General features: G+C 34.2%; 7 protein-coding genes, 1 long non-coding RNA gene and 1 other non-coding gene across 9 annotated transcripts in view; 4 read left to right on the top strand and 5 right to left on the bottom strand.

Moving 5' to 3' along the window:
• The first annotated feature begins 341 nt into the window (after positions 1 to 341).
• LOC9323270 (protein IDA) lies at positions 342 to 1,373 on the top strand. Its single transcript, XM_002888634.2, has one exon. The coding sequence runs from the start codon at positions 977 to 979 to the stop codon at positions 1,208 to 1,210; it is 234 nt and encodes a 77-aa protein (XP_002888680.2). The 5' UTR covers positions 342 to 976; the 3' UTR covers positions 1,211 to 1,373.
• Positions 1,374 to 1,604: 231 nt separating this feature from the next.
• Positions 1,605 to 2,531, bottom strand: LOC9324743 (nudix hydrolase 1). Its single transcript, XM_002887158.2, has 2 exons — positions 2,219 to 2,531; positions 1,605 to 2,144 (listed from the first exon to the last, which is right to left on the bottom strand). The coding sequence occupies exons 1-2, from the start codon at positions 2,352 to 2,354 to the stop codon at positions 1,837 to 1,839; spliced, it is 444 nt and encodes a 147-aa protein (XP_002887204.1). The 5' UTR covers positions 2,355 to 2,531; the 3' UTR covers positions 1,605 to 1,836.
• TRNAP-AGG lies at positions 1,719 to 1,790 on the bottom strand. Its single transcript has one exon. It is a non-coding gene; the product is annotated as a tRNA-Pro (tRNA).
• Positions 2,532 to 2,802: 271 nt separating the features above from the next.
• On the top strand, positions 2,803 to 8,708 carry LOC9323269 (phosphoenolpyruvate carboxylase 4). The gene is made up of 20 exons (XM_021010024.1): positions 2,803 to 3,444; positions 3,621 to 3,784; positions 3,885 to 3,999; positions 4,125 to 4,202; positions 4,294 to 4,362; positions 4,445 to 4,523; positions 4,606 to 4,682; positions 4,792 to 4,887; positions 5,120 to 5,261; positions 5,361 to 5,471; positions 5,545 to 5,612; positions 5,726 to 5,962; positions 6,067 to 6,192; positions 6,276 to 6,377; positions 6,463 to 6,609; positions 6,713 to 6,811; positions 6,910 to 6,998; positions 7,129 to 7,255; positions 7,333 to 7,539; positions 7,682 to 8,708. Exons 1-20 carry the CDS (start codon positions 3,289 to 3,291, stop codon positions 8,504 to 8,506), a joined length of 3,114 nt encoding a protein of 1,037 aa, XP_020865683.1. The 5' UTR covers positions 2,803 to 3,288; the 3' UTR covers positions 8,507 to 8,708.
• An 8,131-nt stretch (positions 8,709 to 16,839) lies between these two features.
• LOC110224187 (phosphate transporter PHO1 homolog 1) lies at positions 16,840 to 21,297 on the top strand. Its single transcript, XM_021010002.1, has 12 exons — positions 16,840 to 17,493; positions 17,584 to 17,887; positions 18,064 to 18,503; positions 18,593 to 18,664; positions 18,793 to 18,922; positions 19,221 to 19,344; positions 19,449 to 19,698; positions 19,803 to 19,952; positions 20,054 to 20,206; positions 20,302 to 20,580; positions 20,736 to 20,872; positions 20,965 to 21,297. Exons 1-12 carry the CDS (start codon positions 17,269 to 17,271, stop codon positions 21,053 to 21,055), a joined length of 2,355 nt encoding a protein of 784 aa, XP_020865661.1. The 5' UTR covers positions 16,840 to 17,268; the 3' UTR covers positions 21,056 to 21,297.
• A 470-nt stretch (positions 21,298 to 21,767) lies between these two features.
• LOC9324742 lies at positions 21,768 to 22,273 on the bottom strand. The gene is made up of 2 exons (XR_002328905.1): positions 22,162 to 22,273; positions 21,768 to 21,999 (listed from the first exon to the last, which is right to left on the bottom strand). It is a non-coding gene; the product is annotated as an uncharacterized LOC9324742 (long non-coding RNA).
• Positions 22,274 to 23,547: 1,274 nt separating this feature from the next.
• Positions 23,548 to 24,493, top strand: LOC9323268. Its single transcript, XM_002888632.2, has 3 exons — positions 23,548 to 23,776; positions 23,888 to 24,140; positions 24,263 to 24,493. The coding sequence occupies exons 1-3, from the start codon at positions 23,619 to 23,621 to the stop codon at positions 24,365 to 24,367; spliced, it is 516 nt and encodes a 171-aa protein (XP_002888678.1). The 5' UTR covers positions 23,548 to 23,618; the 3' UTR covers positions 24,368 to 24,493.
• Positions 24,467 to 25,653, bottom strand: LOC9323267 (lysine-rich arabinogalactan protein 19). The gene is made up of 2 exons (XM_002887156.2): positions 24,753 to 25,653; positions 24,467 to 24,667 (listed from the first exon to the last, which is right to left on the bottom strand). Exons 1-2 carry the CDS (start codon positions 25,413 to 25,415, stop codon positions 24,572 to 24,574), a joined length of 759 nt encoding a protein of 252 aa, XP_002887202.1. The 5' UTR covers positions 25,416 to 25,653; the 3' UTR covers positions 24,467 to 24,571.
• Positions 25,654 to 25,718: 65 nt separating this feature from the next.
• Positions 25,719 to 27,062, bottom strand: part of LOC9324741 (tRNA(adenine(34)) deaminase, chloroplastic) — a 4,538-nt gene continuing 3,194 nt past the window's right edge. Inside the window, exons 3-6 of the mRNA XM_021010072.1 lie at positions 26,736 to 27,062; positions 26,576 to 26,663; positions 26,222 to 26,349; positions 25,719 to 26,141 (exon numbers count right to left, since the gene is read on the bottom strand). The exon at positions 26,736 to 27,062 is cut by the window's right edge and continues 56 nt beyond it. Of these exons, the coding sequence (XP_020865731.1) occupies positions 25,883 to 26,141; positions 26,222 to 26,349; positions 26,576 to 26,663; positions 26,736 to 27,062 (802 nt within the window). The 3' untranslated portion in view covers positions 25,719 to 25,882. The remainder of the gene's footprint in view (positions 26,142 to 26,221; positions 26,350 to 26,575; positions 26,664 to 26,735) is intronic.

The following is a 27,062-nucleotide window of genomic DNA, read 5'->3' as shown; positions in this document are numbered from 1 at the left end:
CCAAATCAATATTGGCATAAATTAAAGAAAAATGTGAATCATGGAAAGCCACTTGTCAAGTCGTAAAATTTTGTGTATAACTCAGTCAACCCTCTAAGCTACTTTTTCTCTCTTAATTTCTTAAAATACCTTCTCACGCAAAAGATAGAGTTGGTATACATTGTTTTTACGTGTTTTATGCATGAATTTTCAGTATCTTTCATGTGTATATTCCTTTAATTAAATTATTATATTTTTTCCGTATTATGATTAGCCTACGACATGTTATCATTTCATTTAGTTCTCTCTTTTTTTTTTTTGTGGTAAAAGTTATCATTTAGTTCTATTCCTTTTACTATACATACGTGTATTGTATACCACTTTCGTCCAAGGATGATATCTAATTTTCTTTCTGCACGACATATATTGTGTGCTTAAGAAAGCTCATGTCTGATATTTGAGTTAAGTCGTGTGCTAATCTTGATTTACTATTCATACATCTTGTTATATAATTACTACTGAAAGTTGAATTATACAGGAAAAGAAACAAAAGATAGGTAACAATGATGATGTCCATAAACCATGAAATATTCCTCCCGTCAACGAAGTTGTACACATCTATGAAATCTTGAAAAACGACCGTCCCATCAAACCACATTCTCATTTCCTAGTGTACAATGGACTTCTATATAAAAATACAAAAGAAATTAAAAGTCGAAGGCGGCGACTAAAACAACGAGAAAAAAACTCAACCTTTGAAAACTTAAGAATCCTTATAAAAAAAATACGGAAAATTCAAAGTCTCATTAGCGTGGGATTCACTCCTCTCTTACCATTCCCCGACTTCCCCCTCATTTCCGCCACACTTATTTCCAATCAAATCCACACACACACACATGTTATAAATATAACACATAGTCATATACACATTATTCATTCATTACTTAAAGAAGTGGAAGTGAAATCTAGAAAAAGAGAAAAAAACATCGATTACCAAATGGCTCCGTGTCGTACGATGATGGTTCTGCTCTGTTTTGTTCTGTTTCTGGTGATGAATAGTTCTTGTGCGGCGGCTGCAAGAATCGGAGCCACGACGGAGATGAAGAAGAATAGAAAGAGCTTAGGAGTTAAATACAACCATATTTTTGGTTACTTACCTAAAGGCGTTTCCATTCCTCCTTCTGCTCCTTCTAAGAGACACAACTCTTTTGTTGACTCTCTTCCTCATTGATTTCATTTTGATTTATTCATTGTATTCTTTTGGGTTTTGTTTTGTAGATTAGATTAACATAGGGTATACTCTTTTTATATGCATACGATTTATATATACTTTGGAATTTGATCCTTTTTATGATTATGAACTAATATGAAGATCATGAAATGGATTAAGCTTTGTTAGCCTTCTTATGAATTTATTTATACTTTAAAAGAATATTCCATAGACCTCACTCATCATAAGCTAATGAAACATATATTATTCTTAATCTTGTCATGTTCTTTAGCTATGTCATATCCGTAAGAAGAAGAACTTTACTGTCAATTAGTCGTCTTACTACTTTTGGTTTTTATGCAACTTTTGTAACATTTTTCTTTCTCATAGGTAGATGTTAGAGGTAAGAACATGATAATCTAACATAAATAACTACCCCATGACATAGAACAAACATTTATAAGTTTTAACAACAACAAAGTCTAATTAGAAAAACAGACCAAAAATACAATAAAAAGGATAAGAGAGAGGGGCATTCCGAGAATTGAACTCGGGACCTCTCGCACCCTAAGCGAGAATCATACCACTAGACCAAATACCCTTTTTGCAGCATTCAGTCACAAATCAATAATTTACTCATGCATCTATCAGTCTTTACCACCATGAGTGAAAGGATTGAAACCACTTCCAAACAATTTCTCAAGTGGCCAAAACAAAGGCGTTGGTAGATTCTCCCAATCATACCAATCCCATCCTTCACTCTTCTCCGGTTCCATATTCTTCGGTTCTTGACTTGGATCCACCAACACCGCACGCATCGAAACAGAGACGTAGTGTGCTGGCTTTGGTGCTTCTTTGAATACATTGTTTGTCACAGTCAAAAGCTTCATCTTTTCAATCTTTAGACCTGTTTCCTCCATTACTTCTCTCGCTGCACATTCTTCAAAGCTCTCACCTGCTTAAAGAACAAAGATTAGCTCAAATCAAGATTTGGTTGAAATAAAGAGAGAGGAGAGAGAGGAAAGAGACCGAATTCGAGGTGGCCACCGGGAAGAGCGAAAGTGGAGTTTCCGATTGAGGAACGGCGGCGACCTAATAAGATTGAGTTTCCGTTGAGAATGAAAACGATGACGGCGACTCTTGGTATCGCTTCTTCTGTCGCCATTATTGCCGAACACAGTGAAACCCTTTCTTGTCGTGTTTTACTTTTGTTGACTTATTTGGGTTTAAACGGTGTCGTATTGCTTCTGCAATTTATTTACGTTTGGTCCAAATGTGTCGGTGTCATTGGCTTACACAAATATCTTTGCTTTTTCCATTGCACTTGTTTTCACTTTTTTATTTATTTATTGATATTCTCGAACGGTCTTTCCTCTCACTTCATTTGTTGTTAAATTGTTTACTACAAAAATGGATTGAAGAACACAGGACTTGGATAAGCAAAATGAGTATACAAAATTTAAAGTCTAAATTGTCCACTACGAGCTTCATCTTCTTATGAAAAACTAAGATGATGTATGTTATGGTGTTGCTATAATGAGAACGATTATGTAAATAACTAAAACAGATATTTAGCCATTTGTTAGCTAGTAAAACTTAGCAAATATAATGATGAATCATATATGTCTCTTAATATAATAATCAGCAAAAGATGTCACTTAGGATCCCTATGGGTACATTCGATCAAATTGGAAAGAAGATTAGCATGACCCATGTGGAAGCATGATATTGATAATTCGAGTCCGAGATATAAAGAAGGCATTCAAGTAAAATGATAAAACAAAGTTAGTTAATTAAAATCCGTTATTCCTCCGTAAATTTTTGTAGAATTTCCTTCCTTTTTACTATCTAGTTATTTACTTGTTTGGAGGAGAAATAGTACAAAATCAAAGTTTGGAAATGAAGAAGAATAGGCCCCAAATTTTTACGGGAAAGAGAAGTAACACCACAAATTTTAACTAGGCCCATAATTTACTGCATTGACCACCATAAATAGTAAGTCCCATAGTTAACCATAAGTCACATTTAGAATTACTTAACTTTGATCACTAGAACTCCCATTATTCAATATTCATTCCTTCACTCTGTTCACCGATACAATGACGGACACGACAGATGATATCGCGGAGGAAATCTCATTCCAAAGCTTCGAAGACGACTGCAAATTGCTCGGCAGTCTCTTCCATGACGTGTTACAAAGGGAAGTCGGCAACCCATTCATGGAAAAAGTTGAACGCATTCGGATTCTTGCTCAGGTTTCATTTTCTATCTATTCGCTTCGATAAGCTTTAAAAATTCATCTATTACTCGTCCAATTTTTTCATCTGCGTAGATCTTTTAGGAATCTCACATCCTACTATCGTATTAATAAGAGATATAGATCAATCCACTTATCGAAAACTTAATTATTCTATGGTTGTAAACGTTTCAGAGTGCGTTAAATTTGCGAATGGCTGGTATTGAGGATACCGCAAACCTTTTGGAGAAGCAATTGACTAGTGAGATATCCAAAATGCCACTAGAGGAAGCCTTAACCTTGGCTCGTACATTCACTCATTCTCTTAACTTAATGGGCATTGCAGACACTCATCACAGGTCATAATATTTTCTATAAAACACATTACAACAAAAATATTTACAATTAATAATAAACATGCATGGTATTGCTTCTAAATATAAACATTTTTTTTTTCAGAATGCATAAAGTCCATAACGTTACACAACTTGCTAGATCTTGTGATGATATATTCAGCCAGCTATTGCAAAGTGGAATTTCTCCAGAGGAACTTTACAATACTGTTTGCAAACAGGTCTAGCTACTTCATATTGTATCATTATAGAAAACGAAACGGTTCCAATATGTTTTATCTAACACATAGGTCGTATCTGAGTGTCGTTTTCTCAATTTGATATTTGATTGTTTATCGCACTTTAGGAGGTCGAAATTGTTCTTACTGCTCATCCTACTCAAATTAATCGAAGAACCTTGCAGTACAAGCATCTTAGAATTGCTGTAAGTTGGTTCTAATGATGTTAACATATTTATGGATTATATCTCTATCTTTAATTTTACTTGAGAGTTGAAAATTATTTGCTTCTTGCAGCATCTTCTAGAATATAACACCAGATCAGATCTCAGCCTTGAAGATCGCGAAACCCTCATTGAAGATTTGGTACTCTTCACCTCAATATCTTCCATATAAATTTTCTCAGCAGTATAACTAATAAACTAAGAGTTTACTTAATACTTTAAAGGTTAGAGAGATAACTTCACTATGGCAAACTGATGAGCTTAGACGTCAGAAACCTACTCCAGTTGATGAAGCTAGAGCTGGTACGTTAAATAATCTACTTTGTAAAGTCTAGAAATTTTGATTTGGCAAACTATTTTTTCAAAAACTTTTTTAATGCATTAGGTCTGAACATTGTGGAGCAATCCCTTTGGAAAGCTGTACCACATTACCTGCGTCGTGTCAGCACTTCCTTGAAGAAGGTATTATTTTACCTTTAGATTTCTAGAATATATATTGGGAAAAATATGAATAATAGTTATACTTTACCTTAAGATATATAGTATTGATATTTTGTATTTTCTTGGTTAGTTCACAGGGAAGCCACTTCCACTAACATGCACTCCTATAAAATTTGGTTCTTGGATGGGAGGTGATAGAGATGGAAACCCAAATGTCACGGCAAAGGTTAGTCTTTTGATATTTTACGGTTCGAACTTTGAACTCAAAACCAACCGGTAATGAATAAAGTTGTTCATGGTCGTTATATATTACTCTAGGTCACATCTCACTTGTAGTATGGGATTCTTAATATTTATTTTTTCATGGAAAAAAATCTTTAACATTGCAATCAGAAAATTTGTTTGTCACATATTCTCTGGATAACACACAATTCAATGTTGTGATATCATTTGTCCAGGTCACGAAAGAAGTATCTCTCTTGTCTAGATGGATGGCTATCGATCTATACATAAGAGAGGTTGATAGCTTAAGATTTGAACTATCTACGGATCGATGCAGTGATAGGTTTTCAAGATTAGCAGATGAAATTCTTGAAAAGGGTATATATATGCTTCAACTTCTATTAAATTTTTACTTCTTCATTCATAATTTTTTTTTTTTTCTACAATCTTAAAAGTTGATGTTTTTTCCCCCCTCAGAAAATTCTGAAAAAGATTATGATAGAGGCCAATCAAATTTCCAAAAGCAACAAAGTTCATCATCCTTGCCAACACAACTTCCAGCTAGAGCTCACCTTCCTTCTTGCATTGGTAAAACGATTTCTAAACTGTGCATGGCAAATATTTCAAAACTGTGCATGTTTTATATCCCATCCCATTGCAGACTTTGGTGAATCACGACATACCAAATTCGAAATTGCGACGACAGATTATATGCCACCCAATCTTCAGGTAAAGGAAAACCTTTAAATATGCTTGACATATACATGAAACAAAATTTGCTGAATTGCTCCATTCTTGAAAATTCTTTTGATAATTTTTTCTTCAATTTTTTGTTTATATAGAAGCAGAATGAACAAGACTTTCCGGAAAGCAACTGGGAGAAAACTGACAATGGTTCGCAGTCCGGTCTTACTTCTCGAGGTTCTTTCTCATCTACTTCTCAACTTCTTTTACAGAGGAAACTATTTGAGGAATCTCAGGTTGGGAAGACTAGTTTCCAAAAGCTACTAGAACCACCTCCACTTAAACGAGCTGGAAGTGCTCCTTATCGTATTGTTCTTGGGGAAGTAAAAGAAAAGGTAAAGATCCTAAACTTATTAATTAATCAAGATAATATAAAGATTTAAACTTAGCATCACACAACTAATTAAGTGCTTTCAAAATTAATGGTTTGTGATCATAGCTTGTGAAGACAAGAAGACTTCTTGAACTTCTAATTGAGGGTCTTCCTTGTGAGTATGACCCTTTAAACTCCTATGAAAAATCAGATCAACTTCTGGAACCATTGCTCCTCTGCTACGAATCTCTAGTAAAAATCTGTATCCCATGTGAAAATGGTGTTCCCATAAAATAACCATGAACTTTTAATCTAACATCATTCATTTTTCTCAGCAATCATCGGGTGCTAGTGTACTAGCTGATGGACGACTTGCTGATCTCATCCGTAGAGTTTCTACCTTTGGAATGGTTTTGGTGAAACTTGATTTACGCCAGGTGAATTTTTTTCCTATAATCCTAATGTCTCGGTCCTCTTACGCAGTGATACATTTCTCTAATTTATGAGTGATTCAATTACTAGGAATCTGCAAGACATTCTGAAGCATTGGATGCAATTACAACATACTTGGATATGGGTACTTATAGTGAATGGGATGAAGAGAAAAAATTAGAATTTTTGACCAGAGAACTAAAAGGGAAACGACCTCTTGTTCCTCCATGTATTAAGGTCATAATGAAATATCTATTGCGTATACTACAAGAAAAGAACAATATGATGATATGATAGTCGTTGTTAAGTTTTATTTATTTATCTGTTTTTATTTATGTAGGTTGGTCCTGACGTCAAAGAAGTATTGGACACATTCCGAGTCGCTGCGGAGCTTGGAAGTGAATCACTTGGAGCTTATGTTATTTCTATGGCTTCTAATGTATGATTTCTCCAAATTAAAACGTAGCTATGCGTGACGATTTTCCACATTTTCATACACAAAGAAAAAAATGACATTTATTTGTTTACTACTTGCAGGCAAGTGATGTCCTTGCTGTGGAGCTTCTTCAAAAGGATGCTCGACTTGCTATAACTAGCGAACATGGAAAACCATGTCCCGGTGGAACGTGAGTAATCTTACTAAAATGTCACATTGTTTCATACTTATTTATAGCAATCACTTTATTATTATTACATACATGAGTAACATTTTGAGTAGCCTGAAAAACTCTTACTACTATCTATTTATTTGAATAGGCTACGAGTGGTACCTCTTTTTGAAACGGTGAATGATTTAAGAGCCGCTGGTCCTTCGATAAGGAAATTGCTCTCAATCGATTGGTATAGGGAACACGTCCAAAAGAACCACAACGGTCACCAAGAGGTACGTTACGCGTGAAGTATGCAAACATTTTAACATCAAAGGGAGCCTCTAAGAACTTGTAACAATTTTACTTGTAGGTAATGGTTGGATACTCTGATTCTGGAAAAGATGCTGGACGTTTTACAGCAGCATGGGAACTCTACAAAGCACAAGAAAATGTTGTGGCTGCTTGTAATGAATTTGGAATCAAAATCACATTATTTCATGGACGAGGAGGAAGCATTGGTCGTGGTGGTGGTCCGACTTATCTCGCTATACAGTCCCAACCACCAGGCTCTGTAATGGTCAGTTTCCAAACTATTTTATGATAGATCATTTAAAAAAAATATATTAATGATTGTATTATTGATTTGTACTATATAATGCTATCACTATGTTAATAGTGCAATAAAAGCTAAATATAAATGATTGAATTGGTTTGAGCAGGGCTCTTTGCGTTCAACTGAGCAAGGTGAGATGGTTCAAGCTAAGTTTGGGATACCACAAACGGCTGTTAGGCAACTAGAGGTATACACAACCGCTGTTCTACTTGCTACCTTAAAACCTCCTCAGCCACCTCGAGAGGAAAAATGGCGAAACCTAATGGAAGAAATCTCTACAATCAGTTGCCAACACTATAGAAGCACAGTGTATGAGAACCCAGAGTTCCTATCTTATTTTCATGAGTCAACACCTCAAGCAGAACTCGGTTTCCTCAATATAGGAAGCCGACCAACGCGAAGAAAGAGCTCTAGCGGCATAGGTCATCTCCGAGCTATCCCTTGGGTCTTTGCTTGGACTCAAACAAGATTTGTTCTTCCAGCTTGGCTTGGTGTAGGGGCTGGCTTAAAGGGAGTCTCTGAGAAGGGTCATGCGGATGATCTTCAAGAGATGTATAAAGAATGGCCATTTTTTCAGTCCACCCTTGAACTTATAGAGATGGTGTTAGCTAAAGCTGACATCCCCATGACCAAACACTACGACGAACAACTTGTGTCTGAGAAAAGAAGAGGACTTGGCAATGAACTAAGAAAGGAACTAATGACTACTGAGAAGTACGTTCTTGTGATAAGTGGCCACGAGAAACTCTTGCAGAACAATAAGAGCTTGAAGAAACTCATTGAGAGTAGACTTCCGTATCTCAACGCAATGAACATGTTACAAGTTGAAATTCTTAAGAGGCTAAGACGTGATGAAGATAATAATAAGCTTAGAGATGCTTTGCTTATCACAATTAATGGTATCGCTGCAGGAATGAGAAATACCGGTTAATACTTAATACACTACCACATCACTTGCTTCCGTGATTTAAAAGATACTATTAGTTTTGCCGTTTTCTTGTTGGAAAAGTTTTGATGTCGTGTTCTCTAATCTTACATTGTGTTGTTGTTTTGAGCTTGCACTTGTTGAACAACACGGCGTTCTTACAAAATGAAAACGGCAAAGAGTTTATAATTTCTCATATATTCGTCTATCTTTTGGCATAAATGATTTTTTTAGGCTCGAATTATTAGAATAATGGGTAAATTACAACCAAAGGAAAAAAATTTGCCATTTCCATACATCCACATATTTTTATATCTAAATCACATCCTGTAACCATAAACATAAGGATTGGAAATACCTTTTCATGTTTAAAACCCACTACCAACTTGTGGTCCAAGGTTAATGGATCAAAGTTTGTGTTTAAAGTAACTTTAGTCTTCTATGATTATATCTCTAGTTTCAAATGCTTTTTACTATTTATCTCTTTTTAAAAATACTATATGCATGGTAGCCTTATACATGTCTGGAATTAAAAATATAAATACTAAGCATGATCCCAAAGCATATTCCTTTAGAATATTACTTGATTGTGGGCTACATCGTTTTTTGTTTGTTTGTTAAGTGTTAATGTAAAGCTTATGATTTCACAAAAGTTTATTTCATCATACAGGTTTGATATTATAGACGTTTATAATCATCTGTCATAAATAACCATATCAAAGACCTTATGTAATAAATCAAACTGACATTTTGTTAATTAGTACAGCAGGCAGTCCAATATTGTCATGTTAAGAATGAAACAATCGTGTTTACCGAAAAAAAAACTACTTATTAAACAAGCTGCTAAAGTTCAGGTATAGGTATAAAACATTACTTCCATATACATCATATGATTCTTATAACATACAAGTTTTGAGTATTTTAAAAAAAATAGAAAATTTGATCTAACATTAACTATCTATTAAAATAGTAATGTGTACCATAAGCCAATTTCTTCATTCGGCTCTATTGAGAATCAGCCTAATAGTAGGTTTTTTTTTTTTTTTTTTTTTTGATAACCAGGAGGTTCGGGGCCGAAGCCCTTAATCCCTCCAGGGTCCGGAGAAGACCAGGTGAAAGCCCTTGGCCAAATAGAAATGACTAGCACTTTCGCGCTTGAGGGGAATCGATCCCTGGCCTAGACCAACAGGGCGACTCCTCTTCAAGTGAAAGCTACTAGACCACGACCACTTGGTTAGCCTAATAGTAGGTTATGTATATAAAAACTCAATCTAATAGATTGAGTTACTTTGATATGAATACATAAAAAATTATAACGGTCACGTCGAAAATATGGTATATTTTTATTTTAAATAATAAAAATCACAGTTTTAATTTTATGTATAACGCTCTACAATAAGAGAAAGTCATCTCACAAATGCTTAATTAGGCTGGATCGCAAAGAAGTGAAGAAAGCGGTGGGAAGACATTTGTTGAAAATGACGACATATTGGTGTTTGAAAGGGGCATTAAGAACACAGACGTAACCAACGGATACCTGTTTGAGAACAAAATGTACGTAAAATTTGTCATACTTAATTAGCTCGTTGATGTGAAAAATATACGCTCGATCGTCATTTATCGCAATAGACAATATAATGGTGGCTATGGAGACATGACATCGAATGATATGGTGTAGGTTACGAATCCATGCCGTCTTAACAATGCTCTTTACGACAACTTTGTATTATTTTTCGATGCGAGAGTGAAAGATGATCGGTTCATGTTTGGAGGAAAATGAGATGAAGTTGTCGCCAAGAAAGACGATTATTAGAAAATCAGCCACATGAAAATATGTGACCATAATTTTAGTCATAAATTATCCAAAATCGGCTGAATCATTGAACACCATTGTTGGGTGAGAACGTTTTGGCAATAGACCATGGAATGATGTCATAATAGTGAGATAAGCATGCATGGGTCCTATACATTTTTTTTTTGGTCCTATACATAAACATACACAAACACATATTGTGAAGATGATGTTGCCTGAAATGATTGAATTCACTTTGCCTTTTTATCTTTTTGAATCAAATTATGTCGTACAACCACAATCCCTACCTCTTTTGACAAATTACTTATGCGATAAATAAAATATGATTAATATATCAAATTTAATATATAAGAAAAACTATATATTCTTTATAAAATATGAAATTCTAACTACTAAAAAAAACAAGAAGATTTCTAGGTTTTTTATGTTGTCATATTTAAATTTTAAATTCACTTGCCAGAGAGACTTTCTATGACCTTTTCTATAACTCATTTGTTTTTTACAAAAATAATAAAAGGATTTGACATCATCTTTTTCTTAAAGTAAAAATAGTAATCTAAAAAAGATGCCTAGAGTATAGAAAACTTCAGTTGAAAATATTGAACCCAATTTTGTTGGTTAGCTAGTCCATCGTGTATGTCTTTGAAACTTCCTTTTTGTGGCAACCCGAAGGAGTAGAGTTTAGAAATAAAATAAGACCGCTCTATTTGATTACGTGAAATCAATTTTTTATATTGTTCAAATGTGAAATCAATAAAAAGAAAAATTATTTAATCTAACTCAGAAAAAAACTGAACTAAATGGATAAATTTGGGAAGATCAATCACTCTGTTGATGACGGTGTCATCTTCACCAACTAGAAACTATCCGTCTCGATCGAACACTTGGCAGTAAATTCTTCTGAGATATGCTAGTTTAATCTTTAATTTCTTTTCGTCGCAATTTAGTTGCTAAATGTGGCAACCTAGTTGGGATATTATCTCTCATTTACTACATCTACCTTTTGACTTAAGTTAGTAGCAACTATCTACGATAAAAGTAATGCAAAACAGTCGCAAGATGTCCATTTTTGAAATTGTGGCTAAAACGCTAGCCACAGTTCTGTCTTGAGGTACCATCAAAAATCAATTGCATTATCGTTTTCCGATGGAACTAAAGCTGCGACAAACGTTACGCAATATTGAAAACTTGATTTATGATGATATCTTAGCTATTTAATTTGCAACATTTAATAGTAGTAAACGGATTGGAGGAAAATGTATGATGTATATGGAATTGGAGAAAAATGAATGTGGGGATAGTATAATTTTACATATTTGAATGAAATTAGATGTGAAAAAAGGTTTACAACAGAATTATCCTCAGCATTATACTAAGAAGATAAGGCATAATCTTCATATAGTATTCTAAACCTAATAAATTATACAAGATAAGATGAAAAAAGTATATATTCAGATTCCCCCGATACGTTTGTTATAAAATGGTTTAAGAGAATATTTAAAAATTATAAAGATTCTTTTTGTCCTGTGGCAATTTAGATCCATATGTCTTTGTATTCAAGAACATTCGGAGAAAGACATATGATCCGTTTTTTCTTTCTTCCTAAATTGACAAAACAGATTTGTTTCATAGAATTAATTTGTTAACTAGGTGATAGACTGACAACCATGTCGACGTTCTGATGAAATAAAAAATATATAATGAATGATACGAATTTTTCCTGCTGTCCAAAATGAATAATATGATTATAATACTTAAAAAGTATAACAAATATGTTTTTACTGGGGTACAATTTTTTTAATAATCTATTCTACATAATATTTGAAGTCGTTATAATTATTCTATTTTGAATAATTTAATGAAACTTTATATACTGTATGTGACGTTAAATTTCTCATAAATAAGATTTGGAAAATATATAAAGTACCATAAAGATTCTTTAGATCAATTTTAATTGAGCCAAGTGTTGCTTTGTTAAAAGGCTTAGTGAAATATTTCATATGGATATCAGGATATACCTCTTATCTGATTTGTTTGAAACAGACGTAAAACTAATTAAGATTCCACATTAAAATATTATACAATCCAACCCCGGATCAATATATAATTCTTAGTACTAAAACCTCTGAGAATGTTAAATTAGGAGGGATGCTTCATCAAGAGAATAGTATCAAAATTCCTTAAAGTTATTGATCCACAACTTCCTTGCAATATTAAATTAATTGACAACATTCTATGTAGGATTACATTATAACCATGCATGAAGCTTCTCATTTCATATTACTATATCAGTTTATATTGCAAAAAATTAAAGGTTTACCATTCAACTATAATTATATATGTTCTATTAATAAATAGATATATTGAAAAATCACACCAAATATATATAACAAAATTGGCAGGTAAAACATATGAAGACTTTATATACAACACACGCAATATTCATAATGAATAGTATCCTGACCAGTGTCCAAACACATGGAATTATTCAAGTAGAAATACATCACAATCGCAAAATATATATATTCTCTTCTCAACGATTCGAAGATAATCGATTCTTAACACATTGGTTGGCTTGAAGGAATCCGAATCCAGACACAGGCAAAGGAGACTTCATTAATCCATCGCTGCCTTAAATTGAAGGCATATGCTTCCACATATACTAGTTTAAGTTAGCCATCGTTGTTACTCTTTTCGAACTGTAAATAAATAGATGATTCAGTCTAGCTAGCATTATTAAAGTTATAACGTAAACATGCATGCATGTTGGCAAAAGTTAAATAAAAATAAATAAAGACTGTATATGCATAACCTTAGATGTGCGACATACACGTACTTCTTGAAGGTGCTAGCTAAATAAGTATATATTCTTTAGACTTCAATAGTACTGTGCAAAGGGCATCTGCTTAAGCTTTTTTGGTTAAAATAGCTTACATAATCAGGGGCGGATCTAGAGAGGGCTGGGGTGGGGCACGTGCCCCATGCTAATATCTAAAAAATAAATTTTGAACATTTCTCCTAATTGTTTGTTTGGTCAAGTGGTGTTTAATGCAATATTAGAAATAGTAGCTGATAGCTGACGAGATCGATGCCTCGCTCTAATCATATTTTGCTTTTTCATATTTTTTTCCCCACTTTTCCTCTTTTTTTTTGCCAGCACACATATTTCCTTGTTTTTTTAATTCATACTTCTTTCATGCTTGATTGTATTTTTACATTTCTTTTCTTTCTCTAATTTATATACCAACCAATAAAATATATTGGTTACTTCGTATTTTCTTATAACAAATTAGTTTTAAGTCCTTAATGTAAAAAAGTATTATCTAATTCCGAAATATTAAATAAAAATGATATTTAGTGAATTTAGTAAACTTTTATTTCATTAATAAAATCAACGAAAATGGTGTTTTCATAAATAAAAAAAAGTTTGTAATTTTTAGATTTTAGGAAACTTATATTTTAAAATATAATAGATGCTTAAAAAAATATAATTATTATTTAAAAAATTATATGTGCTCCAGGCTGATATTTTTTCTGGATCCGCCACTGTACATAATCGAGTATTCCAATAACTTACATGATCGAGTGACAGCTGATACAAATAAATTATTAAAAACTGATCCGGGTTCAAGGAAATGTATGGGTCTCGCGCATAACTTCATGATACAAAGAATTATAGAATTTATATCAAAATATTAGCTTATTTATCTCCAAATATTATCTTACATATACATTAATTTTTTTGCAGCACCTACAACAACCATTTAGTTAAAAAAAATCTTATAGTTGGTTGATCAATTTATAAATAGAAAAACTAGACCATATTTAGATTTTAGACGTATAAGTAGTGCAATTAAAAATAAATAATACTAATTTTAAAGTTATTTAAAAAAAAAAGTTAATTTTGCTCGAACTGTGCGTTGGATGAAAAAACAGAATGAAGATTAAGGAGCATATAGTAAATATAGACACTCAACGTACGGATATTCTTCATATAGTCTAAAGTTGGGCCCTATATTTTTCTTACGACATCAAAGAGAGTGTACTATTGAAGGTTGGTATCTTATTCTTACAAAATGGATTTTATTAGGTTTAGCTAAACTCTAGAGTTTTCTGATTTGATTAACCTACTGTTAGGTACCTCATAGATTCACTAAGTTACATGTCACCAGTACATATACCTCATATTCACTAAGTTACATGTCACCAATACATATACCTCATATATGTTTTAGCCAATACCTAGAGTATGGTTGGATTCATTTATGAAATAGCACCACAAAATGATCAAATTCGTATTTTTGTTCAATTTCATGGACTTTCAACTCAGAAGCGATTGACAATAAGTGGACTGGTCCATATCTTTTTTTTTTTTTTTTGCTAAATAAGTCCATATCTTCTTTATATATTACCCAGGTTTCTTTCAATCTTTCCGATGTGGGATCTTTTTCTACACGCTTCTCCGAAATAGCGACTCTTCTTGCCACTAATCTCGACATAATCCACCACGTTCCCTTGGCATAATGCTCTTCTAACTATATCTCTATGGAAGTTAACCCTCTTTTGGACCAAAAAAAACTCTGATCAACGCTAATTTTAGTTAAAAATTAAATCGATTTGTACTTATATTTACCATTGCTACAAAAAGTTAAAACAAAATTACGTGAAGGAAATTGAAAACAGAAGATTTTTATTATATAACTGAATCTAACAAAAAAAAATTTTAATAAGAATCGTTTCATATATTTTGTAAGAAAAAGGGTAGTTAAAATAACATATGTGAAGCTGGACAAACAATGTGGAACCGATGTCTCCAAGGTGGTGGAATATGTGAAGCTAGAAAACAAATAAATGCGGTCCGACTCAGACCATCATTTTCTTCTTGTCTCATTGGTTTTTTTTATTAATTATCATATTAAACCATCTGCTGGAGTACTTTTTAATCTCAATTAGAGTTATTTATAATTTAGGTCTCAAGACTCTCAACCCATGTTCGGGAAAAAGAATACAGCTATTTTAGGTAAATTTGGATTACAAATTTGTATAGTCAATATCTATAATAGGTTAAAGTTTCAAGAAATTGGGTGAATGAGTTTTTGTTTGGTCTTCTTGGATCTTTGGTGGGAATTCTTAAGTGTTGTCCCGTATAAATATTTTGGATCGCATATAAATTCCATCCCGACTATTATTTGGGTTTGCGATTGGACTTCTATAACGAACACTGGTTTTAATTTCAAATGAATTTTGAGTTGTTTACGTTACATCATGAACTAAAATTCAGCAATCCATAAGAAAAATATATATCGACTATATCAAAACTACAAGTTTGAACTCGGCCAGACAATACTTAACCGATTGACTTTCTTAACTTTAGTAAATCTATATTTTTGTCAATATTAAAACTAGATGTTATGTTTTTAATTGTGGGAAATAAAAGAAGCAAAGTTCCATGAAATTAAATATGGACTTTCCGTAATTGGAAGGCCGCCCTATGTTGCCTTCATTTGTATTTTCCTTTTATTGACCCTTTTGTTTTCTTATAAATAAATAATATATATATAACTAAAATAGGCAGAAGGTGAGTGGCATTAGTTAGTGAAATATATTTATCATTATCCCAAATTATTCTAGCTGATATTACTCTGAATTTATATATTTCTTATCCGCAATTTTTTTACTAATACTAGTAGACTAGAAGTACATCTCGAATAGAATATATTGTGCACATCCACTTTCAATACCATCCATTCGAATGGTTGCTCAGAACGTACTTGTAGAAACCGCGTGCATAAAGCTTCATATGAGCATCCTGTGCTTTGTTATTTTATCTTCCCTAAATCATCATACATAAAAATTCATAAACTTTTTTTTTATAAAATTAAACCAACCAAAAAAGACGATAATACTACGAAAAATATGGCATCTAACCCCAAAGTTTGATATATTTTGATTACAATGCATCACGAAAAATGGAAAAGAAACAAAAATCAAATGAAAACTGTTTGTTCCCTTAGTAAACGAACACATTTGAAGTCACCATTCTAAAAAAAGATATCTTGAAAACGGGTTTCTGCCATTTAAAATTTTGCAACAGACAAAAAAAACTTTTTAAATGCGCTTTTTTAATTGCACTGTAATTTTGTAGATCTAGAAGTGGATTTTAAAGAACATTAATCCATGTTCTGATTGGTGAAAACTCACACTACTTGACTCCTATAACATGGTTTGGCAGTATCTGCATTTGTAATGTGAAACTATGAAATCAGAATTTGATTGGTAGTTCTTCTTCTGCTTCTTTTTTCTTGATTCTTTAATATTTCGTATGTGTTTCAAAAGTTTCATTATCCTCCAAAAAAATGTAGTGGACATCGAGCTGGTCCAATCCAAGTTCACTCACCTTTTGTGTCTCTTGGCACCTAATTTCTTTTTGGTCCATTTCAGCTATCTCCTTCATTTTCCACACAAAACATTACAAAACACTTACTATTTCAAGTTCTGCCATTTACAATACCCAAATTATCCTTACCCCTCATATAGTTCGTTACAAGCTTTACTTTAAGATGAAACATTTTGAGTGCTGAGAGGTATATATATGAAGCTCCGCGGCCGGATGAGGCATGGTGGATATATCCCGGTGAGAATCAGACGGTCCCACACGAGACAAGATTTACCTCTCCCAAAAGCACAAGTGGAAGAAGCATAGGATAAAAATTAGTACATGAAATTAGGTTTCAAGAAGGATATTTGAGAATGTGCTTTGTGAGGCATCATCATAGGAGCAAGGAAGCCAGTCAAATATATTCTTCTCTTTCTCTCTGCCTTTTCTTTTGTCCACTATAAAACAAATCTCATCCTCCTCTCTTGCCCTACACTCACAAAACAAACACACTCTCTTCTTGATCATTTTCTCTTTTGAGTTTTTGAGTTTAAGGACTTAAAAGAGAAAAAAAAAACTATGGTCAAGTTCACAAAGCAATTCGAGGGGCAGCTTGTGCCCGAGTGGAAAGACGCCTTTGTTGATTACTCTCAGCTCAAGAAAGACCTCAAGAAAATCCATATGTTCACCAATGGAGTTGAGAAGAAGCCCACAGAAACTTCTCTCATCAAAACCATAAAGTCCTCTCTAGGAAAGCTTTCCCTTTTCGGTAACAACCAGCGGGAACAGTCTCGTGTCATCCAAGTACTAAAACTAACCATGAGACTTTGTGACTTTTATTTATCAACTATTCATGGGTTTGTTGTGCTAATGGTTTTGATGCTTTTTGAACAGGTTCATAAGAAGCTTGCTTCTTCTGGAAGTAACAATGACGTGTATGAAACGGAACTTCTGGAGAAGATTGCTGATGATACTGACGCTGCGAAAGAGTTCTTCGTGTGTCTGGACATGCAACTTAACAAAGTGAATCAGTTCTACAAGACAAAGGAGAAAGAGTTCTTGGAGAGAGGAGAGTGTTTAAAGAAGCAAATGGAGATACTCATTGAGCTCAAAGATGCTTTCAAACAAAAGCAAGCCAATGGAGAGTCTACTCAAGAATCAAAAGAAGACGATTCCATATCATGCACCATCTCTTGCGGTAATAAGATAATATTATTAAAAGACCATATAAAAACTTGCTTGATTATTTAAGTAGACCTTTAAACACACATAAAGAAAGACTTTTTTTTCAATGTTATTTAATCTCAAAATACTTTGGTTAAATGTATGGATTTCACCAATTGGTTTAACTGTTTTCTCTGTTTCTGGATACAGAGGACGACTCTATTAGGGGCAGAACCGAGGAAATGCAACTTCAGGAATTTTGCTTAGAGGATTTGAAGGATAATGGTGTAGAATCATTGGAGTCTCTGAGATCAGAAGAACCAATCAAAATCAACAACGAGGACTCGAAGCTGACAACGGTTTCTGGTCGGGTTTTCAGCTGCCAAGGGAAGAATGTCAAAATAAAGATTCCATTGACCAATCCTTCTCGTACATTCTCAGCTATCAGTTACTTGATAAACCAGTCTTCATCGAAGAAATATGGTCCAGATGGAGGAAATAAGCTGCAAATTAGCAAGAAAAAACTAAGCCACGCCGAGAAGATGATAAAAGGAGCTTTGACAGAACTCTTCAAAGGGTTAAATTATCTCAAAACTTACAGAAACTTGAACATACTAGCCTTCATGAACATTCTCAAAAAGTTTGATAAGGTAAGCATTAAATCAGAGCAATTCAACAAGAGTTTCTATAAGTTTTTTTTTCGATAATCGATATTAAGACCAACCTTTTTATGTTTCAGGTAACTGGAAAACAAATCCTTCCAATTTACCTCAAAGTGGTTGAAAGTTCTTACTTCAATATTTCAGACAAGGTAACTAAAAAAATCTACTTTAGATTTTTCTTTTTCAAGTTTGTGCAAGCGGAAAATCGATACCTACACTCTTGTCTTGTCACTTTAATGTACTATAGTTTTTCATTTATTGTTTTGGGACATGATAGGTGATGGTTCTATCAGAAGAAGTTGAGGAATGGTTCATCAAGCACTTCGCAGGAGAAAATCGCAGAAAGGCGATGAAATATCTGAAACCGCACCACCGTAAAGAGTCTCACTCTGTCACCTTCTTCATTGGTAAGATTTTTTTGATTTATACTTTTAAAAAATATCTACCTGTTGATGTTGTGACATTTTTATTTGCACTACTTGCATACATAAAATCTTTTTCAGACCAACAAAAAAAAAGCCTATGGACCCCATCACACACATACACATTAGGATTCCACAATGTAACCTTTAATCTTTGAGTTTTCGGTGGACAACTAAGAGCGTCACATTGTGTTATACTCTCTGTTGCATAATATGATCTTGTCTGCTAAAGAATCTTTAGAGATTATAATCAAATCTGTCCTAAAATTTAGTCTGTATTCAGGTCTTTTCACTGGTTGCTTTGTTGCTCTTCTTGCTGGCTACATCATTGTGGCTCATCTCACTGGAATGTATAGACAACACTCTGAGAACACTTTCTACATGGAAACTGCTTATCCTGTACTTAGGCGAGTGATCTAATTTTAGCTTAAAATTTTATGATTATGGTAATTTTTAAATAGGAGAAATTAATCCAATAGAAGCTAATGCCAAATTTCCATGTGTTCTGCAGCATGTTTGGGCTCTTGTTTTTGCATTTATTCTTATACGGTTGCAACATATTTATGTGGCGAAAAGCGAGGATTAACTATAGTTTCATCTTCGAACTTGGGTCGAAAAATGAGCTCAAGTATAGAGATGTTTTCTTGATATGTACCGCTTCAATGACTGCGATAGCCGGTGTCATGTTTGTTCATCTTTCACTTTTGGCAAAAGGTTACTCCTTTCGTCAAGTTCAAGTGATTCCTGGCCTTCTATTACTGGTAATTAATGACCAAACAATAGTCACTCTGCATCATGTGTTTTTTTTCTTTTGTAAATTTGTATCCTAAATCTGTTTACTTTTTTCCATGGTCTTTTTTTGCAGGGTTTCTTGCTGATACTGATTTGTCCCTTGAACATTTTTTACAAATCGAGCCGTTACCGGCTTATATCAGTCATTAGAAACATAGTTTTTTCACCACTTTACAAAGTCGTGATGCTCGATTTCTTCATGGCTGATCAACTTTGTAGTCAGGTAATACTGAAACAGAGTTATAAAAAAAAAAACTGATCTTCTCCATAGACCATGTATCAAAAAGTCTTATCTTTGACAATGGGTTAACTCTACTTTCGCAGGTACCGATGCTAAGGAACCTAGAATACATCGCCTGCTACTATATAACTGGTAGCTATGCAACGCAGGACTATGGATATTGTATGAGAGTCAAATACTACAGAGATCTCGCCTACGCTGTTTCCTTCCTCCCATACTACTGGAGAGCAATGCAGGTAATTTAATCTAAATATCATTCCTTCTTCCCCAAGTTTTTATTTCTTCGCTCGCAAGTTAGAGAAGAAAATTCTGAAAAAGGATTCTGGAACAGTGTGCAAGGAGGTGGTTTGATGAAGGTGAAACGAGCCACCTGGTGAACCTAGGGAAGTACGTGTCAGCGATGTTAGCCGCTGGAACCAAAGTGGCTTACGAGAAGGAGAGGAGCATTGGTTGGCTCTGCCTTGTGGTGGCTATGTCAAGTGTAGCTACAATTTACCAATTGTATTGGGACTTTGTAAAAGATTGGGGTTTACTTCAACACAATTCCAACAACCCTTGGCTTAGGAACCAACTCATGCTTCGCCAAAAATCCATTTACTATTTCTCTATGGTACAAATCCAAATCTTCAATCACCCAAACACTCACATAAATCTCAACAAAAATATTAAAAAAGAAAACAAAACTAGCTAGTGAGAAAAATTTGATTCTCTTGTCCATTTTTTCTCATTCTTATTCTCCGCGATTCTCTCTGATTTCTTTTGTAGGTTCTAAATCTTGTTCTGAGGTTGGCATGGTTACAAACAGTTTTGCACTCAAGTTTTGAGCATGTGGATTACAGAGTCACAGGATTGTTCTTGGCTGCTCTTGAAGTCATCAGAAGAGGACAATGGAACTTTTACCGGTAAAATTAATCTCCCTTTAAGAATCTTTATTGGAATCAGATTCAGGATATATACTGATACATGTGTGGACAAAATACAAAAACATATGCAGATTGGAGAATGAGCATCTAAATAATGCAGGGAAGTTTCGCGCTGTAAAGACAGTGCCACTTCCTTTCAGAGAAGTCGATGAAGAAGACTAATCTCATCTAATCGATCATCATTGTTAACTTTGTCAGATTTGAAAGAACAAGAGAGGAAAAAGAAGGGGGGAGGATTTGTTCTTTCTTGATCAACCATATTTTGTGATCAGTGATCAAGAATCTTCAACATTATTATTATTCTTGTCCAGAAATTGATGTAACTAAAGAATTTTACTCCCCTTTGTTTTCCCATTGTTTCATCACCAAAAAATTTCAAGGAAAAAAAATAACTAAAAGAGTTATATCATACTTTCTTGAGTAATTACCAGTTAAGATCTTGAGTAAAAAAAAAAAAAAAAAAGATCTTGAGTAGATAAACAGTTTAATGTAGTAGATACTAGATTGGGACCGGTGTAAATACACGGGTTAATCGATAAGTGTATTTTAATTTTTTTGATGAAAATAAATGTTTTGACCTTTTTGTATCAAATCCAAACATATGAAAATAATTGTTCATTCAAGTACTCAATATTGTATCAATTCTCAGTTTTCTAATAGATTTTTAAGAAATTGATCCTTAAAACTTGGATTCCTAAAAACCATTTGGACCTCGACAATCCTGAATCATGAAAACTCCGACAATCGCCATGTTTTCAGCGAATATAGTCTCAACTCAACCAATCGAGATTTGATATATGAATTAGAAATACCAATTTATAGTTTCTGCCGAATAATTGAAATCATAATTCACATGCACATAAAAACTAGAAAATATATATATATTTTTTTATTAGAATTGAGAATTGTTTATAGAGAGAAACATAAAAATTAAACTGTGCAACTAAAAGTGCAGAAGCATTGATGGACCGCTGGCCCGCAAACGCCTTTTCCAGTCTTGTACTTCGAACTACACATATCGATACACTGTTGTTTTTCACATGGTGCGGTTAACTGAAAATATTCATGACACAGTTCTTGTCCTTGCGTCTCCTTTATCACCAGTCCTAATATAAATATTTCGATATAGTTTCAAATTTTTTGTTATAAAATAAAAAACAACGAATAAAAAAGAAAACTATCAAAGAAAAGAGAAAACATGTGAAAATACGTAATGTGGATTATTAGTTTAAAAGATTAATGATAGAATGTTAAAATGTGAATCAAACCTAGAACAAGGACGACCATGAAGATAGCAAGAACGGAAGCTTTAGACATCTTTGATGATATAACCGAAATGAAAACTTCAAAATTAAAAGTGATGGGTGTGATGGTTATGTACATGAGTGCCGTATATATAAGAAATTAGATGCATGCACTACCTATAAAAAGTAGAAAATAAAATTAGATTCTGAAAACGGCTAAAGATTAGAATGACACATATAGGAAAGATCTCTCAAAATTGATTAAAAGTGAAAGTTGATTACAAGTGGTCAAAACATACAAGAAGGTCATAAAAAAATTCAACAAATAATAAAATACATGATGTAAAATGGAAAAAAATCATTTTAGAAAATGTAGCCAGATAAATCTATGAGTCAAACTAAAACAAAAATTTTAACCTAAGATTATAACAAACAAATTAAATGGTCCAAGTAACGATAGATTTCATATCTTTTTCTTTAAAAAACCAACTTTTTATGTTGTCATTTTTCTGATTATTGTCTTTTTCATCAACTACAATTTACAGTATTAATATCTTATTATATAAAGTTTAGTTTTTTAAAGTTGTTAATTCATATGATCTCGAGACGTGTTAATTAAAATATCACATGTGGTCAAATATCAAATTTAAATTAGTTAATTTATTTAAAAACAAAAATAAAAAGTTCTTAACCCTATCGGATAAATAAAATGGAATATTCGTTTATATAATTTTTAATAATATACTAAACTATTAACCTAATTATATTGAAATTGTTTTCGTTTATATATTCAAAAGAAATAAAAGATCTTTATTCTATCAAAAAAATGTGTTAATATATTTAACTATTAAACTACTTCTATTGAAAAATGTGTTAACATTCTCAATAGAGATTGACATGTGACAAAACTGTATTTTTTTCTTATCCAGTTACACGTCTAAATAAAAACAAATGAGATTTTATTATATATTAAATAATATAGAATAGAATAGTTTATTGAAACAAAATAATATATATATCACAAAAATAATGTAAACTTTCCTAAACACATAAAAAATAGTTTGTATAAGAAAATAATATAGAAATTTAGAATATTTTTCGGTTTGGACTTCACTGACTTCACTTAATCAACAAGTTTTAACGGTTTATATTACGTACGTCATCCGCAAGATACACATCTTGCTCCAAATTATCTCATATTTTAAAAAAATCATTTGGAACTACATCTACAAAAGGTCTTTGAGCTTTGTATTCGAAAGAAATCTGGAGTTAGAATTGTTTCTGTTTACACACGTGTCCGGATCTGAGACGTTGAAACCTTGAAAATCAACGATAGATATTACTCCATTGTAGGCTACCATTTTCCATTTTACTTAATGCTTAAATTTGTGAAGTCCTTTCTTACATTTGTATTCAGTATTCTTTACATTACAAGTTTGATTAGTTTGGTTCCAACCACTCCGGTCAATACACAGAGAAACATGGCGAATACTGCCGCCGGTTGGTCTCCGGTTTTGCCTCCAATATATTCTCCGATAAGTGCTAACCCAAAGCCAATCAATTTTCACATCTCAGCTTCTTTCTGCAAACCTCCTCGTCCGTCGTACCAGCATCAAAACCCTATATCAGCTCTACACAGGTCCTAAGCTTAAATCTCTTCTCCATCATGTTTTCTTTCATGGGTTTCTTCTCATTTCTTCTTCCTCACTCTAAAATCTCCGAAAGACGCTTCCTTTTGGTGTTTCTCTAGGTCGAAAACTACTCGTGTGATAGAGGTAGTAACACCCAAGCAAAGGAATCGTTCTGTTTCTGTTTTTGGATCACTCAGTGATGATTCTAAGTTAAACCCAGATGAAGAATCAAAGGACTCACAATTAGCTTCTATAGATATTAAGCTACCGAGAAGAAGTTTGCTTGTGGAATTTAGTTGTGATTCATGTGGAGAAAGAACTAAGCGGCTTATCAATCGGCATGCTTATGAAAATGGCCTTGTCTTTGTTCAGGTAAGTCTTTGATTCTGTTTCCTTTGATCTGATCAATTTTTGCACACCACATGTTTGCTTGATTGTCCAAGAGAGATGCTTTGGTTGGTTGATTGCTTTTTTTTTTCTTATTCCTTTGGCAGTGTGCAGGGTGTCTTCAGCATCATAAACTTGTTGATAATCTTGGTCTCATTGTTGAGTATGATTTTCGGGAAACCCCCAAGGATTCGGGTACCGATCAAGTTTGATTAGCTACGTTGAATTTTGAATCATGTTTTGTTCTTTTTTTCTCAGATGTGTTCTTTTATGTATGGTAAGAACTAAGAAGTAAGCTATTTTCCGCAAAGAATACAAAAGAATGTATTATTTTTGAATCAATGTGTTGGTATACATGGGGAAAAATGTAGCTGTTCGAGTCGATACATATGTGATATTATGAGAGAAGAGAAATTTTAGGCTGTCATAGCCAGCAGAAAGAGGATTCCTAGTCCAGTATTGAGCCACATTACTGATATTCCTTTCAGCTGATTTAAGGCATTTCCTCCATTCTATAAACCAGAAAATTAAAGAAGGTTAGAATCACATAAGGATAGCAGTGATAGGCGAGATTGTTGTTTAGTATTGAATTGTTACCGTGTTTGGTGATGGTGCTGGAGCTGCGTCCTGTGAATCTGTTATAACTGGAGGAGATGGAGGGCTTGGGGGAATTGGTGCTGGAGCTGGGGCATGGTGATGCCTTTTGTGTTTGTGTTTTCTCTTGTGCTTGGCAGGAGCCGGTGCTGGGGCTGGTGGTAGACTTATAGGTGTAGGCGCTTGTGCTGGTGGCGGTGAAGCTGGTGGAGAAGCTGGTGCGGGTGGTGGAGATACTGGTGCAGGTGGTGGTGAAGCTGGTGCGGGTGGGGGAGAAGTCGGTGCTGGTGGTGGTGAGACGGATGGAGCTGAAACAGGCGGGCTTTGTGGTGGTTGCGGAGGTGGAGTAGCGGGGCTGCTTACTGGTGCAACTTTTGGAGCCGGTGATGAAGTTGGAGTAACTGCTGGTGGCTGAGTAGCTGAAACTGGTGGAGTAGTGGTGGTTGGAGGCGGAGCAGCTGTGGTTGGAGGAGGAGCAGCTGTGGTTGGAGGAGCAGCTGTGGTTGGAGGAGGAGCAGTGGTGGTTGGAGGAGCAGCAGTGGTTGGAGGAGGAGCAGTGGTTGTGGAGGTTGCCGGTGAAGCAGCAGGTCCTTGTGCATTTACACTAAAGGACGAGATGAGAGCAGAAGCTAAAAGAAGAGACCAAATGATTGAATTTGAATCCATTTGTGTTATGATGGAAGCTACAAGAAACAATTGGTGAAGTATTGTGCATATAAAAAGCTTAAAGATATTGAGATTTCTTCAAGAATGAATGAAAAAGTTTGGTGCAACTATGAGTTAGAGATCCAGTCTTCATCAGAATGCTACGTTGCTTCTAATTGAAGGCCATTAATACGCACTTATCAAATAACTGTCCCAAATAATAATCAGCACTTTTAATAAAACGTGTTAATCATCAACTAAATGGGACCAATGCTTCCTTCGGACCTAAAACTGGTAAAGAGTCTAGATCACTATCGAGAGAGGTTGGTTATTAAAATTTTTTAAAGCAAAACATGTGTTCATATAGAAATTGTGCATAACGTTACAATCAATGGCATTACAAGGAACCAACCTTGTCTTCAGATTTTAACAAATGACAGTGGACAGAAAAATATACAATTTTGAACAGATCAGATGCAAAACTTGTTCTACAGACAGAAAAAGGGTAAGACTTGATGCATTTTGTTGAGGAGTTTGGGAAGATGGTGATGATGATCGGTAGGAGTAGGTGGATCTGAGTTCTTGTCTTTCTTTTTTCTCCTAAGTTGGAAAAACTGCTGCATTGTCTGAGCACATTCTGATTCGAGAACTCCGCGCCGGATTGTCATCTTAGGATGGAAAGGATGGACTGGAGGCGGTGGCTTTTCTGAAACCTCTGATCCATTTCCTTCGCCTCCAGGGAACAGCCTGAAAACATCATTTGTTCCATGAATTTTTTTACTCTACAATGTTCCAGAATATTTTTCAGTTTCAGAAGTTATTGGTACCTGATCCAGCTGCCATCTGCTCCGAGAAGCTTATTCGGGGCACCCCACACAAGAGTGTTGACCCTTGCTTGAAGTATTGCTCCCGCACACATTGGACACGGTTCTAGTGTTACATAGAGCGTTGTATCCTGTTGGAAGAATAAGAAAGTTATTGAAAATAGTTTCACGGTCACATATATATATCCACATCACCAAATCCTGACTATTGATCATTTTATTTAACTTCCCCAAAAAATTAATCATCAGCACACCAAAACTTAAATCTTTTGTTATGCTCATTTACTGTTCCAGCTAACAAAAATGTATATTCGACCATGGCGGAGGTGTTTTAGAGAGAGAAAGAGAGAAGATTACCGCGAGCCTCCATGAACGAAGTGCTTTAGAACCCTCTCGAATGCAAATCATTTCTGCATGAGCAGTTGAATCCCGAAGCTCCTCTACTCTGAAACACAAAAGTCAAAACTATGGTTAGATGAATCCAGAGGGAGAAGGGGTCAAAGAAAATAAAACTTACAGGTTATAACCCCGGGCAATAATCTTCCCATCATGAACAAGCACAGCACCGACAGGTACCTCCCATGTATCAGCAGCCTTCTTAGCTTCTACTAAGGCTTCTCTCATGAATATTTCATCAACTGTTCGCCTTTCAGCTTCTACTCTGTATGCTTCCTCCCACTCCTCAAAACTATCCCTCACAACCTGTTTGTTCCTCTGAAGTTTCCTTTGTATCAACGCAGAGTCTGCCAATACAGAACCTGTTTCTTCCTGGGACTTCGCACTTAGAGGTTGTTGTTGTTCAACCTGCTCTCTTAAGCTGCTACTGCCGGATACCATGCTGGGA

Source organism: Arabidopsis lyrata (genome assembly GCF_000004255.2).
Source record: "Arabidopsis lyrata subsp. lyrata unplaced genomic scaffold ARALYscaffold_2, whole genome shotgun sequence".
NCBI lineage: Eukaryota > Viridiplantae > Streptophyta > Magnoliopsida > Brassicales > Brassicaceae > Arabidopsis > Arabidopsis lyrata.
This window is presented reverse-complemented; position numbering and strand designations above follow the sequence as displayed.